At 43.4% G+C, this 20,884-nt stretch overlaps 1 protein-coding gene and 1 pseudogene across 1 annotated transcript; both read left to right on the top strand.

The window, feature by feature from the left end:
* LOC112071654 (CUGBP Elav-like family member 5) overlaps positions 1 to 11,594 on the top strand; it is a 32,043-nt pseudogene extending 20,449 nt beyond the window's left edge.
* A 2,031-nt stretch (positions 11,595 to 13,625) lies between these two features.
* Positions 13,626 to 17,677, top strand: LOC112071653 (protein fem-1 homolog A). The gene has a single exon (XM_024139083.1). The coding sequence runs from the start codon at positions 13,808 to 13,810 to the stop codon at positions 15,659 to 15,661; it is 1,854 nt and encodes a 617-aa protein (XP_023994851.1). The 5' UTR covers positions 13,626 to 13,807; the 3' UTR covers positions 15,662 to 17,677.
* The last annotated feature ends 3,207 nt before the right edge of the window (positions 17,678 to 20,884 follow it).

The raw sequence follows: 20,884 nt of genomic DNA, 5'->3' as shown, positions 1-20,884 counted from the left end.
TCTATCTCTGTATCACTTATTCTATCATCCTCTATCTCTGTATCACTTTATTATATCATCCTCTGTCTCTGTATCACTTTCTTCTATCACCCTCTGTCTCTGTATCACTTTAATCTATTATCCTCTATCTCTGTATCACTTATTCTATCATCCTCAATCTCTGTATCACTTATTCTATCATCCTCTATCTCTGTATCACTTATTCTATCATCCTCTATCTCTGTATCACTTATTCTATCATCCTCTATCTCTGTATCACTTTATTCTATCATCATCTATCTCTGTATCACTTAATTCTATCACCCTCTATCTCTGTATCACTCTATTCTATCCTCCTCTATCTCTGTAGTACTTTCTTTTATCATCCTCTATCTATGTATCGCTTTCTATCATTCTAACTCTCTGTATCTTTTTGTATCATTCTCTCTGTATCGCTTTCTTTCATTCTATCTCTCTGTATCGCTTTCTCTCATTCTCTATCTTTGTATCGCTTTCTCTCATTCTCTATCTTTGTATCGCTTTCTCTCATTCTCTATCTTTGTATCGCTTTCTATCATTCTCTCTCTGTATCACTCTCTATCATTCTCTCTCTGTATCGCTCTCTATCATTCTCTCTCTCTGTATCGCTCTCTATCATTCTCTATCTTTGTATCGCTTTCTCTCATTCTCTCTCTGTATCACTCTCTATCATTCTATCTCTGTTTTGCGTTCTATCATTCTCTATCTCTGTATCGCTTTCTATCATTTACTCTCTCTGTATCGCTTTGCATCATTCTCTATCTCTGTATCGCTTTCTATCATTCTATCTCTCTGTATTGCTTTCTATCATTTACTTTCTCTGTATCGCTTTGTGTCATTCTCTTTAGCGCTGTGTATCATTCTCTTTTTCTGAATTGCTTTCTATAATTCTCTATCTCTCGATCACTTTCTATCATTCTGTATCTCTGTATCGCTTTCTATCATTCTCTCTGTATCGCTTTGTGTCATTCTCTCTCTCTGTATCTATCATTCTCTCTCCCTGTATCACTTTCTATCATTCTCTATCTCTGTATTGCTTTCTATCATTCTCTCTTTCTGTATTGCTTTCTATCATTCTCTCTCTCTTTATTATTTCTATCATTCTCTCTCTCTGTATTGCCTTCTATCATTCTCTCTCTCTTTATTTTTCTATCATTCTATCTCTCTGTATCACTTTCTATCATTCTATCTCCCTGTCACTTTCTATCATTCTCTTTCTCTGTATTGCTTTCTATCATTCTCTCTCTGTATTGCTTTCTATCATTCTCTCTCTCTTTATTATTTCTATCATTCTCTCTCTCTGTATCGCTTTCTATCATTCTCTCTCTCTGTATTGCTTTCTATCAATCTCTCTCTTTATTATTTCTATCATTCTATCTCTCTGTATTGCTTTCTATCATTCTATCTCTCTGTATCGCTTTCTATCATTCTCTCTCTCTGTATTGCTTTCTATCAATCTCTCTCTCTTTATTATTTCTATCATTCTATCTCTCTGTATCGCTTTCTATCATTCTCTCTCTCTTTATTATTTCTATCATTCTATCTCTCTGTATCGCTTTCTATCATTCGATGTCTCTGTCGCTATCTCCCTCTAATGTACTGTATTGCTTTCTCTCTCTCTCTTTCTCTCTGTCTTTTTCTCTGTCTTTCTCTCTGTCTCTGTATGTCTTTCTCTCTGTCTTTCTCTCTGTCTCTGTCTGTCTGTCTCTCTGTCTTTCTCTCAGTCACTGTCTCTGTCTTTTCCTCTCTCTTACACGCATGAATGCACACACACACACACACGCACACATACACACACACACACACACACACACCGCTAAAGGCTATCCGATCACAAATACAGTATTTGGGATGGCTACCCAGTACACACAGAATCATGCAAATTGGAGAAGGCCCTATGTCCCTCCCGAGGATGTATCAGTTTAGTGCAGACAAACATCCAGCCCATTTCACTGTGGGACAAAATCTTTATTTGCCGCAGTTGTAGACAAGACAGTGAGCAGGGAGAACAGTAAAATGCCTCTGCTGCTGCCTCAGTGAGTTGCATGTCATTGCATTGATATGCTGACATTGCAGAGTGATTTCATCACCTTGTGAGCTTTGAGAAGCCTGCTGTTACCCCCACACACACTTGTACACACACACGCACGCACGCACGCACGCACGCACGCACGCACATAAATACACTGAGTGTAAAAAACATTAGGAACACCTTCCTAATATTGAGTCGCATACCGTTTTGCCCTCAGAACAGCCTCAATTCGTCGGGACATGGATTCTACAAGGTGCCGTTGTCATTCCACAGGGATGCTGGCCCATGTTGACTCCAATGCTTCCCACAGTTGCGTCAAGTTCGCTCATATTTGGACTCATCAGACCAAAGGACAGATTTCCACCAGTCTAATGTCCATTGCTCATGTTCCTTGTCCCAAGCAAGTCTCTTCTTCTTATTGGTGTCCTTTAGTAGTGCTTTCTTTACAGCAATTCAACCATGAAGGCCTGATTCACACAGTCTCCTCTGATCCGTTGATTTTGAGATGTGTCTGTTATTTGAACTCTGTGAAGCATTTATTTGGGCTGCAATCTGAGGCTGGTAACTCTAATGAACTTATCCTCTGCAGCAGAGGTAAGTTTGGGTCAGAGGTAAGTTTGGGTCAGAGGTAAGTTTGGGTCAGAGGTAAGTTTGGGTCAGAGGTAACTTTGGGTCAGAGGTAACTTTGGGTCAGAACGCAACCATAGTTTCACAAACAATACAGTTCTCTTCCAACCGCTTTGTACAAAACGTTACAGGTGTGTTGGTCCGATCTAGTCACAGTTTATCTGTTGCATACTGTTCAGTCCCATTGAATACTGACTGCATACATTCCTTTCCTGTGGCGGTCCTCATGAGAGTCAGTTTCGTCATAGCGCTTGATGGTATTTGCGACTGCACTTCAAGAAACGTTAAAAGTTCTTGAAAATTTCCGTATTGACTGACCTTCACGTCTTAAAGTAATGATGGACTCTTTGCTTATTTAAGCTGTTCTTGCCATAATATGGACTTGGTCTTTTACCAAGTAGGACTGTCTTCTGTATACCACACCTACATTGTCACAACACAACTGATTGGCTCAAACACATTAAGAAGGAAATAAATTCCACAAATAAACTTTTAACAAGGCACACCGGTTAATTGAAATGCATTCCAGGTTACTACCTCGGGAAGCTGGTTGAGAGAATGCCAAGTCTGTGTAAAGCTGTCATTAAGGCAAAGGGTGGCTACTTTGAAGAATCTCATAAAATATATTTAGATTTGTTTAACACTTTTTTGGTTACTACATGATTCTATATGTGTTATTTCATAGTTTTCATGTCTTCGCTATTATTCTACAATGTAGAAAATAGTAAAAATCAGAAAAACCCTTGAATGAGTAGGTGTGTCCAAACTTTTGACTGGTACTGTACTTCCATACCCCGTTCAAAGGCACTTCAATCTTTTGTCTTGCCCTTTCACAATCCATGTCTCAATTTTCTCAAGGCTTAAAAATCCTTCTTTAACCTGTCTTCTCCCCTTCATCTACACTGATTGAAGTGAGTTTAACAAGTGACATCAAAAAGGGATAATAGCTTTCACCTTGATATACCTGGTCAGTCTATGTCATGGAAAGAGCAGGTGTTCTTAATGTGTTGTATACTCAGTGTACATGAGACTAACACACGCACACTCGCCCCCGGTCTCTCTGTCTCTCTATCTCTCTATTCTCTCTCCCTCCTCTCTCCCATTTTCTCTCATACACATTGACTCCAATTTGTGTCTGGTGTAGTGATCATTTCTGTCTCAGGTGTAGTGATCATTTCTGTCTCAGGTGTAGTGATCATTTCTGTCTCAGGTGTAGTGATCATTTCTGTCTCCGGTGTAGTGATCATTTCTGTCTCTGGTGTAGTGATCATTTCTGTCTCAGGTGTAGTGATCATATCTCTCTCCGGTGTAGTGATCATTTCTGTCTCTGGTGTAGTGATCATTTCTGTCTCTGGTGTAGTGATCATATCTGTCTCTGGTGTAGTGATCATTTCTGTCTCTGGTGTCAGTGATCATTTCTGTCTCTGGTGTAGTGATAATTTCTGTCTCTGGTGTAGTGATATTTCTGTCTCTGGTGTAGTGATCATTTTCTGTCTCTGGGTGTAGTGATCAAATTTCTGTCTCTGGTGTAGTGATCATTTTCTGTCTCTGGTGGTAGTGATCATTTTCTGTCTGCTGGTGTAGTGATCATTTCTGTCTCCTGGTGTAGTGATCAATCTGTCCTCTGGTGTAGTGATCATTTCTGTCTACCCCCCCCCCCCCCCCCCCCCCCCCCCCCCCCCCCCCCCCCCCCCCCCCCCCCCCCCCCCCCCCCCCCCCCCCCCCCCCCCCCCCCCCCCCCCCCCCCCCCCCCCCCCCCCCCCCCCCCCCCCCCCCCCCCCCCCCCCCCCCCCCCCCCCCCCCCCCCCCCCCCCCCCCCTCCCCCCCCCCCCCCCCCCCCCCCCCCCCCCCCCCCACCCCCCCCCCCCCCCCCCCCCCCCCCCCCCCCCCCCCCCCCCCCCCCCCCCCCCCCCCCCCCCCCCCCCCCCCCCCCCCCCCCCCCCCCCCCCCCCAGGTGTAGTGAATCATATCTCTCTCCGGTGTAGTGATCATTTTGTCTCTTGGTTAGTGATCATTTCTGTCTCTGGTGTAGTGATCATTTCTGTCTCTGGTGTAGGTGATCATATCTGTCTCTGGTGTAGTGATCATTTCTGTCTCTGGTGTAGTGAATCATTCTGTTTCTCTGGTGTAGTGATAATTTCTGTCCTGGTGTATGATCATTTCTGTCTCTGTGTAGTGATCAATTCCTGTCTCTGGTGTAGGATCATTTTCTGTCTCTGGGTGTAGTGATAATTTCTGTTCTCTGGTGTAGTGATCATTTCTGTCTCTGGTGTAGTGATCATTTCTGTCTCTGGTGTAAGTGATTCAATTTCTCTCTCTGGTGGTAGTGATCCTTTATGGTCTCTGGTGTAGTGATCATTTCTGTCTCTGTGTAAGTGATCATTTCTGTCTCTGGTGTAGTGATTCATTTCTGTCTCCGGTGTAGTGGGATCATTGTCTGTTCTGGTGTAATGATAATTTCTGTCCTCTGGTGTAGTGATCATTTCTGTCTCTGGTGTAGTGATCATATCTCTCTCCGGTATAGTGATCATTTCTGTCTCCGGTGTAGTGAGTTTGTATTCCCCCCTTGCAGGTCTGAGCTCCCCTCCGTCCACCATGCCCTCCTCCCTGCCCAGTCTGGTGACCCCCATGATGAACGGGTATACGGGCCTCGCCCCCCAGGCTAACGTGCACCCTCTGGAGACCCTCTACACCAACGGCCTGCCCCCCTACTCCACCCAGAGCCCCACTGCTGCAGACACACTGCAACAAACCTTTACTGGGGTGCAGCAATACACAGGTGCAGTCCACTACACATCTCTGTTCTCGAATCCTGACCTTGATACATCCAGGTCTTCACCAGAGTCTGTTGAATGTGACTCATAAAGGACTAACTCAATACCCACTCTCTCTTTTCTTTTTCACTTCATCCCCCTTACTGCCTATCTATCTCTCTCTCCTCTCTCTCTCCCTTTCTCTCTCTCCTCTTTGTCCTCTCTCTCTCTTTTCTGTCTCTCTCTCTGTCTCGCACTTTCTTTGTCTCTCCGCTCTTTCTCTCCTCTCTTTCTCTCTCTCTCCTCTTTGTCCTTTCTTTCTCTATCTCTTTCTCTCTCTGTCTTTCCTCTATCTCTTTCTCTCTCTTTCCTCTCTCTCTCTCCCTCTCTCTCTGTCTCCCTGCTCTCCTCTCTCTCTCCCTCTCTCGCTGTCTCTCCTCTCTCTCTCTTTCTCTTCTCTCTCTCTTTCTCTCCTCCTCTCTCTCTCTCCCTCTTTTCTTTCTTCTCCTTCCTCCCTTTCCTCTCTGTAGCCATCTACCCAGCGGCTACACTGACACCTGTAGGTCAGTCTCTGGCACAGCACCCTCAGGTCATTGGCCAACAACAGAGGGAAGGTGAGGGTGAGTAACTATATTTACTAATTATTCATCATCATCATTATCAACAACATCATGAGTATCAAGTTTCAAAGTTTATTTGTCACATGCACAAGATATAGCAGGTATAAAAGAGTACAGTGAAATGCTTACTTACAAGCTCTTTCCCGACAATGCAGTATTCTCTATCAATGTGAGAGGAAATCATTTAAAGTACTAATACAAAGTACTAATATAATGTACTAATACAAAGTACTAATATAATGTACTAATATAATGTACTGATACAAAGTACTAATACAAAGTACTAATATAATGTACTAATATAATGTACTGATATAAAGTACTAATATAAAGTACTAATATAATGTACTGATATAAAGTACTAATACAAAGTACTAATATAATGTACTAATATAATGTACTGATATAAAGTACTAATATAAGGTACTAATATAATGTACTAATACAAAGTACTAATATAAGGTACTAATATGAAGTAAGAAGACGAGAAGTACCAACAAAAAAATATATATATACAGGATCATTGCCAGTTCCATAATTACAATGTGCAGCAACCTTAGTGGTGATCATCATGATTTTGTGTGTTAAAAATATACTGTACCATCATGATACTAGGGTCAGTGCCTCTAACAGTGTGTGTGTGTGTGTGTGTGTGTGTGTGTGTGTGTGTGTGTGTGTGTGTGTGTGTGTGTGTGTGTGTCCATGCACGTGTGTGTTCCAGGACCAGAGGGCTGTAATCTGTTCATCTACCACCTGCCCCAGGAGTTTGGGGATAACGAGCTGATGCAGATGTTCCTGCCTTTCGGAAATGTCATCTCCTCCAAGGTATTCATGGACAGAGCCACCAATCAGAGCAAATGTTTTGGTGAGTGACAAATGTTTCTAACCAAACACAACCAGCGCCTAGGTGATTGACGCTACCACCAACCATTCAGAGATTCTTTCTGTGTCTGTATGTATGCAGGCTTTGTGAGCTTTGATAACCCGGGCAGTGCCCAGGCTGCCATCCAGGCCATGAATGGTTTCCAGATCGGCATGAAGAGACTAAAGGTGCAGCTGAAACGTCCCAAAGACGCCAACCGTCCCTACTGACACCCCCCAGCATAGGTAAAACCTGTGTCTACTATTATAGATAATATAATGAAGTTATTAGTGTTTTTATCAATGCTGTTTCACCCTGATTTTAGCTGTCTATGTTGATCAAAAACTGTATAACAAAGTTACACTTCACACTAGTGTCCCGAGTCAGATTCTAGCGCTTCTCTTTCCCTCTCTCCCAATCCCCCTCTCTCTCTCTCTCTCATTATCGGTATTTCTCTCACTCTCTCCCTTCCTTCCGCTTCCCCCCTCTTCCTTTCTCTTCCTCTCACTCTCTCCCCCTTCCCACCCCTCTCTCACCCCCCATAGGTTTAAACAGAAGAATGGAGGACGTCTTTGATGGAATAAGACATTTCATGAAGGAACAAACTCAAAAGTTATTCTGTTTTTAAAACAATGGAAAATAGACTTCATATGGGAGTTGGGAAGAGATATGCTTTCATCTTCAAACATATCTGGCTGGGAGAGGACAGGACTCGCAGCTCTGCAGCAGTGAAAGTTTGCTATTACAGACAGAGAGCAACGGGATAGAACAAGACTTTCAAAAAAACATTATTTTTTTGTTGTTGATACAAACAGAAACAACTTTGAACAATTCAGCATCTTTGGAGACTTGGTAGTGAAGAAGAACACCACAAGCAGACTAACAAGCAATGCTAAAAAGGATATGGATTTCTGATAGACTCAAAGAGCATAGTGAACAAGAGACTTCAGGTTTTTCCTACCATGTAATGAACGAATAAGGGTTCAAACTTGATCTGAGGATGCCCAGTATATCTGGGAAGAGATTATTTCAWTTTCTTTCTTTCTCTCTTTCTCTCTCTCCTCTTTATCCTTTCTCTGTGAGTCCCAAGCTTGCAACTTTCTCAAGTTTCCATAGCAACCAAGCGAACTGCACCCCCTTGGGATCGGAGGACCAAATGTTTTTCTCTTTCTCTTTAATAGTCATGTACAAAATACTAACAATCATAATACAATAACAGTATACTGCTTAGTTTAGTGCAAACTAACATTCAAAAATAATTGAAATGCAGTATTCTACTGTAGTTTAATACATAACAGTGACAGAAAGGTTCTTTAGGTCAGCATTGGATAATTCACCATCAGTGTACAGCTGACTACTAAGCAGTATGTAAATGTGAAATTGGATCATGTAGCAGTCAGTTGGAGAGGTTAGTGAGGGAGAATGTTGCCGCAAGCTCTTTCTGTGGGCTGGAATACATAATGGAGCAGTTGTTTTGTTGAAAACCACCTCTTATCATCTGTTTACTGATACACTTCATCTTTGGGCACTCAGTTTGACCCTTGAACTATTTGAGTTCTGTCTCCCTCTGCGCAGCAACCACTGTTCTATTCAAAGATGCCCMTAGGTACAGATCTAGGATCAGCTCACTTTACCTGAATTTTAACCTTAAAGCTGGAATCCGTTGTGGTGAAATTGCCCTCGTCCGTTTGCAATATTACAACAACAAACACGTTACTTCAAACAATGAAGTAAGGTGTTTTTCCCCTCTGACATCATTGCATGCACTATTCTGCCTATAGAGCAAAGGCCATTGGATCACATTTCGCTTCAGAAGCTAACTGCAGGTCTCGGGTCAGTGATTTAAAAAACGGTGTCAGTTGTGCCACATGGAGTAGAATGACTAATACTATACTGTACATGTATCGTGTAATGTTATTGGAGTTTATCTAATACATAAAGTATATGTAATCCATAGAAACTGTTCATAGTAACTGATCTTAGGTCAGTTTTCTGGTTTAGGTGCTTAATGGTTTAAGTTAGGATTTGGGGAGGGACAGCTGATCCAAGATCTGTGTGTTCACTTTGTTTAGCCAGTAGACGTCATGCATCGGGTTCTTCCTGGTTAGGTCACATTCTCATGAAAAACTCCTCCCCCTTACAGTAGCACAGAAAACACTAGTATGGCACAAGTTAGAAGTTGTTTATTGCACAAGCTATTTTATCATTGTATAACAGGGGTGTCAAACTCATTTTGCGATGGGGCCACATTCAGTCTTCAACGAGATCCGGAGGGCCGCAGTGAAAATTGCTTGTATTTCCTCGCCGTCTAAATTTGCAATAAATTGTCCTCTATCCATCGTTTTTTTAATTTGCGTTGCTCGCTGACTATCTAGCATTCATTTGGGTGATTATTAGCTAGCTGGACAAAGTATATTGAGTTTGTTTTCCTACACAAAAAAAAATATATATATTATTTTTGACTCAAACCACTCACACGCCAGATTGGACCCCCTCATGGGCCGGATCCGCCCGCAGGCCATATGTTTGACATCCCTGGACTACACAAACTCGGGAAAAGCAGGTCTGGTTAAATCCGGACAGTAAACTGTCAGGGGAGGTGTCATCAACAGCAGCACAGAGAGATGCAGAGTTAGAGTAGAAAGCCGTTCGATCCAATTGAGTCTGACACCGTCCGACAACCATTACATTTTAGCAGGTGTCTGCAGTCCCCTCTCGCTTGCATTTGGGTGAATGTTTTATTTAGTTTGGAGAGACAGAGAGCGCAGACACTACTTTATTGGGAGAAAACATAAAATTGTCTTTTAAAGGGCTATACAAGGTCCAATTGTGAGCACTAGTCATTCATTGTGCTGTGTAGGACAGGTTGAGAACATTGTCACAGTACCTCCCTCAGGGAACACTAGAAACCGACAGAGGAACATAAAAAAACACTCTAGAATGCACCGGTGACGATTCCAAGAGACACTCTAGAATGCAGTGGTGACGATTCCAAGAGACACTCTAGAATGCAGTGGTGACGAATCCAAGAGACACTCTAGAATGCAGTGGTGACGATTCCAAGAGACACTCTAGAATGCAGTGGTGACAATTCCAAGAGACACTCTAGAATGCAGTGGTGACGATTCCCAAGAGACACTTTAGAATGCAGTGGTGACATTCCCAAGAGACACTCTAGAATGCAGTGTTGACAATTCCAAGACACACTCTAGAATGCAGTGGTGACAATTCCAAGAGACACTCTAGAATGCAGTGGGTGAGGGAGGGGGGTTTTCTCTCTTTTTCTTTCATTTGTGGTCATCATCACATCTTCAAGAGTGAACCATATTTTCACTAACTCCTAGTGAATGTTACTGCCTATTTTACTTACAGACAATTCCTGACCCAATATCCCCTGAGATACACAGAATAGCACGTTTCACGGAACATTCCTAATGGTACACTGAACATGGCTACTGCTCCAAATATCACTGACTATTGCTGTGAGTTGGAATGTCCCCTCCACTTCTATCCTATATGGTGAGCACTGTCTGTCAACCATGCTGTGAGGCTGGACATAAGGACCAACATAGAATTAATTTGTTTGTCATCTTGTAATAGCAGAAGATATTATCAATCATATCATAAGTGAAGTTGCCAAATAATGTTTAATCTATCTATGAATTCTAATATGTAAATGTAATTATCTTGTAACATTCCAGGCCAGTTGGCAGCTGAGAGATAAATATGAAGTAGCTATTTTAGTTCTATCGATATTAGTTTATTCACTGTGCACAGAATCATAAACCAACTGGACATGTGGGTATACCAATGAATATTTATATTCAAGATGTGTATTATACATTGATTTATTTTCATGGGTTTTAATCATTGTCAAGATATAGCTTACTTCTTATTAGCTGCCAGCCTTCTATTCTCTTGTATCTGCATGTGGTTTCCTCACAGAGATGTATTCAAAGGAAGAAACGGGACGTTTTGTTTAGAGCCAAGGGTCAACTCCACTTCAATCGCTTGTCAGTTGAACTGGACAATATAATTTCTCTATAGGACAGAAGTTAAATTCCTATATTGACTGTTAAGACAACCCTGTCAGCTTTAATGATGCATGCCTCTGTGAAAGGTTTACTGACCAGCAGCCTCTCAACACTGTTAGCAGCGTAGTAATGTAATTATTAGTGAGGGGGAGCAGTCAAATTGCTTTGGTCTGAGGGTCAAAAACCCTTCTAGGAATTATATTTCTATGGTAAGCAGAGCTTGGCCTGCGACTGCTGGAAGAAAGTCCGTCTTGATGTTTGATCCAGATCCTGAGGTAATAGCAGTAGTCCTAGTTGCACTAAGAGACAATCAGTGCACTACAGTAACTTGACAGGTCATTTGACCTTTGCTCATCCTATAAATATAAAGCAGTATCCTGGAGGCTAAATTAATGCTATTGTTGGTTGGAAATCTATGTGTATATTTCTATGTTTTATTCAGGTTCTGGGGTTATATGCTTTTCGGGGGTTGGGGTATATAAAGATAGTTTACTGTGCTTTTTCTATATGCGTTTATTAACTACCTGAATGAAGCCATGTTACTTTCAATCAAATGACTACATGTATACTTAGCATTCCTACTGCACTACCTCTACAAGGTGATGTGTATATAAAAAAACAAGACTTCTATTTTCATTTGAAGATTTATTATGAGTTTTTGTGTGTTTACTGCCAAAATCCACCTACATCCATCCTTACTGCTCAACTGGAGGCTTGGGGATTTGGACGATAAGGTGACTTGGATAATGGGAGGGAGTGGGGGGGGGTCATGCCATTTTCATGAATGAGACTGTATGATACTGTACTGTGTTTTGAATGCCATGGGAAAGGAGAATATAGCTTGATGTAAATGAGGAAATCTGTTTAATTCCATAATAGTCAGCACACATCTTTTCAGGTAATGGGGCGATGGTTGGGGGATTGATAGAGAGGGGTAGGGGTGATAGTGGAGATAGTGGTGGTGGCTGGGGTTGGCATTTGAAGATTGTGTCTTACTTCAGCAGTTTCTTAGCACAATATACAAAATGTATAGATGATTGAGAGATGGGGATTAGGAGAGTTGTGGGTAATGCCGAGGAGAGAAGAAGGGGACATGATGATGTCTTTGAAACCACAGCTCTCTTATACTGCTCATGTCTCTCTTATACTTGCTGCTTTGACAATTATAATGTTCATACGCTTTAATTTATTTGCTTATTTATTAGGTCATATTTATTACTTTTCCTTGTATTTATTATTTTTATTTCCTGTTTTTTTTCTTCAGATATGAATGATACAGAATGCTTACTGGGGCTTTTTCTCTCTGTACTTTTTCAATTTTACAATAAAATATTCTAATAGTACCGTAACATCTCAAAATCCTGTCTCCAGTGATTCTTAACCCCAGCAGTGAATAAATATGTGTTTTTGCTGCCCTCTGCTGTTTGCTATCTACCAGTGTAAGTAGCCTATGGTAACAGCCAACAACATACACTGAGCTTGATAAACATTAGGAACACCTGCTCTTTCCATGACATAGACTGACCAGGTGAATCCAGGTGAAAGCTATGATCCCTTATTGATGTAACTTCTTAAATCCACTTCAATCAGTGTAGATGAAGGGGAGGAGACAGCGTAAATAAAGACGTTTAAGCCTTGAGACACAGATAATGTATGTGTACTATTCAGAGGGTGAATGGGCAAGACAAAAGATTGAAGTGCCTTTGAACGGGGTATGGTAGTAGGTGCCAAACACACCGGTTTGAGTGTGTCAAGAACTGCAACGCTGCTGGGTTTTTCACGCTGAACAGTTTTCATGTGTTTCAAGCCAACTTGACACAACTGTGGAAAGCATTGGAGTCAGCATAGGCCAGCATTCCTGTGGAACGCTTTCGACACCTTGGTAAAGTCCATTCCCTGACGAATTGAGGCTGTTCTAGCGCACCTAATGTTTGTAAATTCAGTGTATATATGCCATATATCCACCGTTATTTGATTTCAATAGACTATAGTGCCGCCTATTGATCTAGTACTCACACATCATTCAATGAAGACACAAGCTATGCCACAATGCTGCATAGATTGATGGTATTTTAAAAACAGTATTTGCATGTCATGCCTATTGAAAAATATATATTATTTGGGATTTGGGAATGATCTGTAGGGGCCTAGTATTTGTGAAGGGGTCTTCACCCACATAGGCCTACTTCAAATATCAATTCAGCACCTTGGACAGCACCTAATTAGCTACTCTCACCGGGCATAGCTGACAGACAGCACAAGACAGACTATATTCTCGAATTAAAAGTATTTTTGTATCAGTGTAGATGTGAGAGATATGTTTCGTCTAAAAGGTAGACGACAGAAATACAGAACCATTAATATTTATTTTGTAAAATAAAAAGTGATGCCCCTCGTTTCGAGTTTTAGGGTGAGCCTGCTCTTTGTGTTTCGGGGTTCTTGGGGATTGTAGTTTAAATACGTTTACAAAGAAGCTACTTATTCATTCTAGTGAACGAGAAACACGTTCGCCTAAAAACTGCACTTCCCGTTTTAAACCATCTAGCGCTGAGTTCACTTGTGCGAAATGGCTCATGGGAATGATATTTCCAATCAGTAGGAAAGTGCCGTTTCATCCTTCGTGAAATCATTTCTCAAAGACTACATAAACCAAGATGCTAAGCGTAAATTGTAAACATAGATCTGTCAAAGAACACAAACGCCATCTTGACAGCAGCCTTAAAATGGCAGAGAAATGCCAGGGAGAAACCGAGCTACGGACAAGGTTTCTTTTATTATTTTGAAAAGACAGTCCCTTTCCTAATTTTCTACAAACGTAGCTAGGGGGTTGATGGCCAGTGAGAAAGCCGAAAGACGTTAAAATGGAAATCACGACGGCGGTTTTCAACGCGGCCAGAGATGGTAAGCTGAAACTTATCCAGAAGTTGCTGAGTAACAAAAGTCCCGAGGAGTTGGAGGCTCTCGCCGAGGAGAAAACGCAGGGAGGCACCCCTCTCCTCATTGCCTCTCGATACGGACACTTAGAGGTTGCCGACTATTTGCTTGAACATTGTAAAGCTAACGTGGAACTAGGAGGCTCGGTGAACTTTGATGGCGAGACGATTGAAGGGGCTCCCCCGCTATGGGCGGCTTCGGCGGCGGGTCACCTCCCTGTCGTCCGCACACTCCTTAAACACGGTGCCTCTGTCAACAACACTACGCTGACCAACTCAACGCCCCTCCGTGCTGCCTGCTTCGATGGTCACCTGGAGATTGTCCGCTACCTGGTGGAACACCGAGCCGATATGGAGGTAGCYAACCGCCACGGCCACACCTGCCTGATGATCTCCTGCTACAAGGGCCACAAAGAGATAGCCAAGTTCCTCTTGGAGCGGGGGGCCGATGTCAACCGCAAGAGTGTGAAAGGCAACACTGCACTCCATGACTGTGCCGAGTCCGGTAGCCTGGACATCATGAAGATGCTGCTGAAATGCAATGCCCGCATAGAGAGGGACGGATATGGCATGACCCCTCTCCTGGCCGCCAGCGTCACGGGGCACACAAACATTGTGGAGTACCTCGCCCACCAGCCCCACTCCTCGCGAGAAGAACGCGTTGATGCTCTCGAACTCCTGGGGGCCACCTTTGTGGATAAGAAGAGAGACCTCCTGGGGGCCATGAGATACTGGAGGAGAGCCATGGAGCTGAGACAACCAGCTGACAAGGTGGGACTCCTGGCCAAGCCCCCTCCGGGTCCCCCTGTCCCTGCCTATGACTGTGCCCGTGAGGTGAGCACAGCCGAGGAGCTGGAGGCTCTGATCACAGACCCCGACGAGATGCGGATGCAGGCCCTGCTGGTCCGAGAGAGAATCCTGGGGCCCTCGCACCCCGACACCTCCTACTACATCCGCTACAGAGGGGCCGTCTACGCCGACTCAGGAAACTTTGAGCGCTGCATCAGCCTGTGGAAGTATGCCCTGGACATGCAGCAGAGTAACCTGGACCCCCTCAGCCCCATGACGGCCAGCAGCTTCCTGTCCTTCGCCGAGCTCTTCTCCTTCGTGCTGCAGGACCGGGCCAAGGGCACCCTGGCCACGCGAGTCACCTTCCACGACCTGATGGGGGTGTTGGGGAAGAGTGTGAAGGAGGTGGAGAGGGCGGTGGCCCAGAGGGACAGCCCTCCCGAAGCCCCCCAGTTCACCAAGGCCCTGTCCATCATCCTCCACCTGGTGTTCCTGCTGGAGAAGCTGGAGTGCACCGCAGAGCAAGAGCACCAGAAGAAGCAGACAGTGTACCGCCTCCTGAAGCTGAACCCGCGGGCGAGGAGAGGCTTCACCCCCCTACATATGGCCGTGGACAAGGACACCACGTCGGTGGGCCGCTACCCTGTAGGTCAGTTCCCCTCCCAGACCGTGGCCTCGCTGCTGCTGGAGTGCGGGGCGGACGTGGACTCGCGGGACTGTGACAACAACACGCCCCTGCACATCGCCGCCAGCAACGGTTTCCCGGAGATCATGGCGTTGCTGGTGAGGGCGGGGGCACACTTCGACGCCACCAACTCCCAGAGGAAGACCGCATACAACCTGCTGGACGAACAGAGCAACGGGCACCCAGCCCTCTTCCCCCTCAACTACGTCACTCTGCAGTGCCTGGCGGCACGCGCCATTGAGAAGCACAGACTGCCCTACAAGGGCCTCATCTCTGAGGAGATGGAGGTGTTTATTGAGCTGCACTGAAACCACCCTCTTTGCTAAATATCCCCACCCTGTCCCCATCATTGCCCCAGACGCCTTTTAAACCATTCAACATTGACCCCCATCATCTTCACCCCACTTCACCCATGTCCCCCTTACTCCCCTCACCTTACCCAAGCCCACCTCCCTTCCCTATGGTTATTCTTCTCTCTGTGCCTCTCCTAACTCCAGACTGTGAGCTCTGTCTCAGATTCAGACCAAATCACAGCAATAATCCTCCCGGCCACTAAACATTATACTGACAACAAACTGGGAGCATCTTAATTGTGGCTACATGCTCTCTTTAGATGACCTATGATTAACACATGGACACGTTCTAAGTGCTAGGTTGCTATTCGTTTGCAGGTGGGGGAAAAAAACCTTGACTTGATTTTAGGCGTTTATGCTTTCTGTTTGACATTTTTCTTCTGTTTTTCTCAATAAGATGGAAGACTGCTCACAGAAAGAACAGTATTGCGGTGCCTGTATGTATTGGGTGCTGGCTTGTTTTTAGGTGGGAATGGAAGCTGTATTACTTGATAGGACATGATCAAATATTGCATGACATGAGCCTTAACGAGTGAATAGGATAGCTTGTTTGTTAAATCTGTCTTGTAAGTTTATCAAGAAGCATCCTTTGAACAAACAAAGTACACACGGTGTGCTTGGCTGCTTGGCATCGATGTATTGATATCATCAATTGAGCATTATTTAATCCCCTGCCTTTTACTTTGACATTTTAAGGAGTGTTTGAAAACCATTTTATGCCAAAACTCTAACCTTATATCGGTTCTCTAAATGTGTGATCTTACAGGTTAGCCTTATCTTACTGAACTAGCTTACTACGAATGGAGCACCTAACAACTGTGGAGTGCAGACTAGCATGGGAACTCTCATAAGAATACAGTGTGTTCTAGCCTACATCTCTTCTTTAGCTCTGTCTAGACTGTGCAACGTGTTTTACAGCTTGGTCAATCTCTGGAAGTCTCCCTCTGGACAGCTTGGATACTGTGAGAAAGGAGAGATTTCTCTCCATCTCCTCCTGAGTGAATGTTTATGGACTGTTGATCCCAGTATCAGGTAATCTATTCAAGCCTAGCTATCTTCAGCCCATGGAATCTATGCAGTCACTCATTGTTGATATCAAACCCAGAGTTGCTACTATTAACCACAGATGCAGGTGATGAGGATGGGGAATGGATCACACACTGCATATTTTAGTCTTATTCTTTCTTCTTTTTGGACAGTCTCAGTTTTGCGTTCGCTTGTTTTTATCATACATGCTTTCATTTGTTTCTGTTTGTCCCTATGTAAAAACCCACCTGATTGAATGCACTTTGAAAAAACAAAACCCTAAAGGGTAACTTTACAACATCTGGGCTATGGACTCTGAGCCTTTCTCTCAACAACTGATTTATTCATTTAACTGATGGTAACTTCAGAACAAAACTGTGTTGAGGTACTTGAATAAAATTCAGTATCCCTGCAGAAGGTGGGTGTTTGTATTGGCTAGAGGATGCTTTGAATCTCTGTATTGCTATATATATATATATATATATATATATGGTGCATTTAGGTGTTAGGCTATTGTTGTAGAGCAATTGACTCCTGATAAGCGCAAAGTCTGTTAAATGCAATACAGTTCCGTTCTCCAGTCTCAATTCAGTTACATTCATTCCAATCACTTCTGATAACTGCTTAAATCACACTATTACAACAATTCCAAGCCATTGTTTTCATTAGCAGTAGACTGTATCTCCTCTCACCTTAACCCTCTCACTGTGTTCCTTTTCCTATGCCGCATGTACAGGGCTGGCCAGGCCAGTGGCCACCCCACTGGTCAAAGAGGGCTGGTCAGAGGGGTTATGAAGGAGTAACAGACAGCGAGACAGACTAACACTCGTATTACGGAGGCCCTTATATTTAGATGGATTGAAATAGGCCTGATGGAAGAACACACTATACCTCCCTGCTCTACGGGTTCCTATGCAGCTTACCTATTAAAGACCGATGACTACACTTAACTGATAAGGGTTCAAGTTTGAGCCCTAGGCCTTCCCTGCTGGTGTGGTTATTTCTAGGGACATGGAGTTTTTCGTGACCTGGCCCTGAAAAACTCTGGGCCCTATTTGTTGTCTGTCGTTTGGGGTCCAAGGCATTTCTTATTGGTCATGTCATATTTTCAGGAAAGCCACCTGGCTCTATTTATTGTTAAAGGCTAGAAGGGATACAGCTTTTGTCAAATTGATGACAAAATGTGTCAAGATATCCCATCTAGTCAAAATCATATTTATTCCCCTCCCTCACTCTTTACATTTTAGTAATTTAGCAGACACTCTTATCCAGAGTGACTTACAGGAGCAATTAGGGTTAAGTGCCTTACTCAAGGGCACATCGGCATATTTTTTTGCCTAGTCTGCTCAGGGATTTGACCTTTCGGTTACTGGCCCAACCCTCTTAACCGCTAGGATAGCTGCCCCTTTTCCACTGCGTGTCATATTTGGGTTGTCACCACAGTCTACCTTCACTATGGGTAGTAACTAATGCCTGTGATTTGTGTTAGATTGCCCTTTTACATTTCTATTATGTTTCTAAAGGATATTTTATTCCAGTATCAAATGTATTTTATTCCATTATATTTTGTCCTCAAGTGACAAACAGAACATGCTCCCTCCCTTTCTCTGTGTAGTTACAGAAGATGTGAGAGAAAAAAAAGCCTAACAGAAACTTGATCTTTTGCCGCCCGGCGTATAAATAGAGTGTAATCTATGTCAGTGTGGGGCAGCGGTGGAGATGGGACCGTTTCCACTGCTATTTTAGGGGTCTTTCGCCTCAGTCTCTGCCCTGCGAACAGGCTTACGGTAAGGTAATACACATAGTCAGTCAGGTCACAGGATGACTAGCAGGGACCGTGTCCCGGAAACCACTCTACAATGAGTTTGGTCCTTGGTTGAACTGATTTTGTCATATCTATTTGTGACCCTAGCCAATAGCCTATTGTAAAAGTATGATAATTTAAATCATTGATGATCACATTTTTATACTGCCGTATTTTACACTTCCCATAGCCTACAGTTTTATTGTTATGGGGCTATCCCTCTTTTAATGGCTGTTCATGTTAACGATTATTATTCAATGTTAAACAGTTACTGTTAAATTCAGTTGGTCTCAGTTTTGTTTAAAAGATTAGAGGTCATGGGGTGAACTTCAGAGAGGTCAGAGGAGTGTCAGGAGATCTCAGCCTAATAAAACAACCCCCACTCCCTGCTCCCTCTGAAGGAACTGGGATAGGCGGACCCCCTTTCTGCCCATTGGCCTATCTGGTCGATTCAACACCTGGCCCCCTTTTGAAAGCAGAGAAAACAATATGCTAATAGCTTCTGCAGCTAGCTCTGTGGTATGCAAGGTCTTTCCACCGTAGGCCTATTGCTGACACCCAGCGTTGCGATCTATTCAAATGAAATTCGGTCAAAAAGGACTGTCCAACTATTGAATTGGACCTCATCTAAGAAATCTTAAGTTAAGAGTTAAAAGTTAAGCTCATTTACAGCATTTCTATATCACTTAACTCAAATACAATTTAGACCACAGCAAAATGACCCCAGCCATTATCATATTGGTTGCTGTAGGTTCTTTCACCTCAGTTGATCTAAAAACATAGCCTATTAGCTACTGTATACAATTAGCCACTAACACTAACTCAGCAGTGGGACTAAAAAATATAAAATGTGGATAGTTTGCGTTACAATTTTTTGGGGGTAGTTTTGCAGCTGAGTTGCTGCAATTCTACACATTTTGGCATTGGCATAACATTTTGCAGATTTAAAGTTAATTTCCTGCAACATTTTGCAATGACTTATGCAATGTTAATATGATATGAGTGACTAACAAAGTCAATGGGGGCCCCATTGCACATTTAAAAATAAAACGCTTAAATATTACATTTACATAAGTATTCAGACCCACGGTACTTTGTTGAAGCACCTTTGGCAGCAATTACAGCCTTGACTCTCCTTGGGTATGATGCTACAAGCTTGGCACACCTGTTTTTGGGGACGTTCTCCCATTCTTCTCTGCAGATCCTCTCAAGCTCTGTTGCTGCACAGCTACTTTCAGGTCTCTCCAGAGATTTTTGGCGTTATAGTTCGAGCTTTGGCTGGGCCACCCAAGGACAGACTCAGAGACATGTCCCGAAGCCACTCCTGCGTTGTCTTGGCTGTGTGCTTAGGATTGTTTCCAGTCTGAGGTCTTGAGCATTCTGGAGCAGGTTTTCATCAAGGATCTCTCTGTACTTCAATCCATTCATCTTTCCCTTGATCCTGACTAGTCTCCCAGTCCCTGACGCTGAAAAACATCCCCACAGCACAATGCTGCCACCACCATGTTTCACCTTAGGGTGCCAGGTTTCCTTCAGATGTGACGCTTGGCATTCAGGCCAAAGAGTTCACTCTTGGTTTCATCAGCCCAGAGCATCTTGTTTCTGATGGTCGAGTCCTTTAGGTGCCTTTTGGCAAACTCAAAGCAGGCTGTCTTGTCTTGCCATTCTTTTTGGTACCCTTCCCCAGATCTGTGCCTCGACACAATCCTGTCTTGGCGCTCTACAGACAATTTCTTCGACCTCATGGCTAGGAACAGTGGGTTAACTGCCTTGTTCAGGGGCAGAAGGACAGATGTTTACCTTGTCAGCTCGGGGGTTTGATCTTGCAACCTTTCAGTTACTAGTCCAAAGCTCATACCACTAGGCTACCTGCCGCCCCTTTCCAAATCATGTCCAACCAATTGAATTTACCACAGGTGGACTCYAATCAAGTTGTAGAAACATGTCAAGGATGATGAATGGAAATAGGATGCACCTGAGCTCAATTTTGAGTCTCACGTTCTGAATTTTTATCTAAATAAGGTATTTCTGTTTTAATTTGTAACAAATTAGCAAAGAAATCTAAACCTTTTTCGCTTTGTCATTATGGGGTATTGTGTGTAGATTGAGGAAACGTTTTAGAATAATGCTGTAACGTAACAAAATGTGAAAGAGTCAAGGGTTGTGAATACTTTCTGAATGCGCTGTAGTTATGGCCCTAGCTCATAAACCTGTTTAGGAAACTGGCACTCCCCCGGTTGCTGTGGCAGAAGACTACAACTGTATATAGCGGGCCTTCATATTTAGTAAAATATGCATGATACTGTGTGAGGTGATACATTCCATCATGGCTAGTAGTATATAAGACC

This window comes from Salvelinus sp. IW2-2015, unplaced genomic scaffold, assembly GCF_002910315.2.
Source record: "Salvelinus sp. IW2-2015 unplaced genomic scaffold, ASM291031v2 Un_scaffold1675, whole genome shotgun sequence".
Classification (NCBI taxonomy): Eukaryota; Metazoa; Chordata; class Actinopteri; order Salmoniformes; family Salmonidae; genus Salvelinus; species Salvelinus sp. IW2-2015.
The sequence above is the reverse complement of the archived record's forward strand: the minus strand, read 5'-3'. Positions and strand labels throughout refer to the sequence as shown.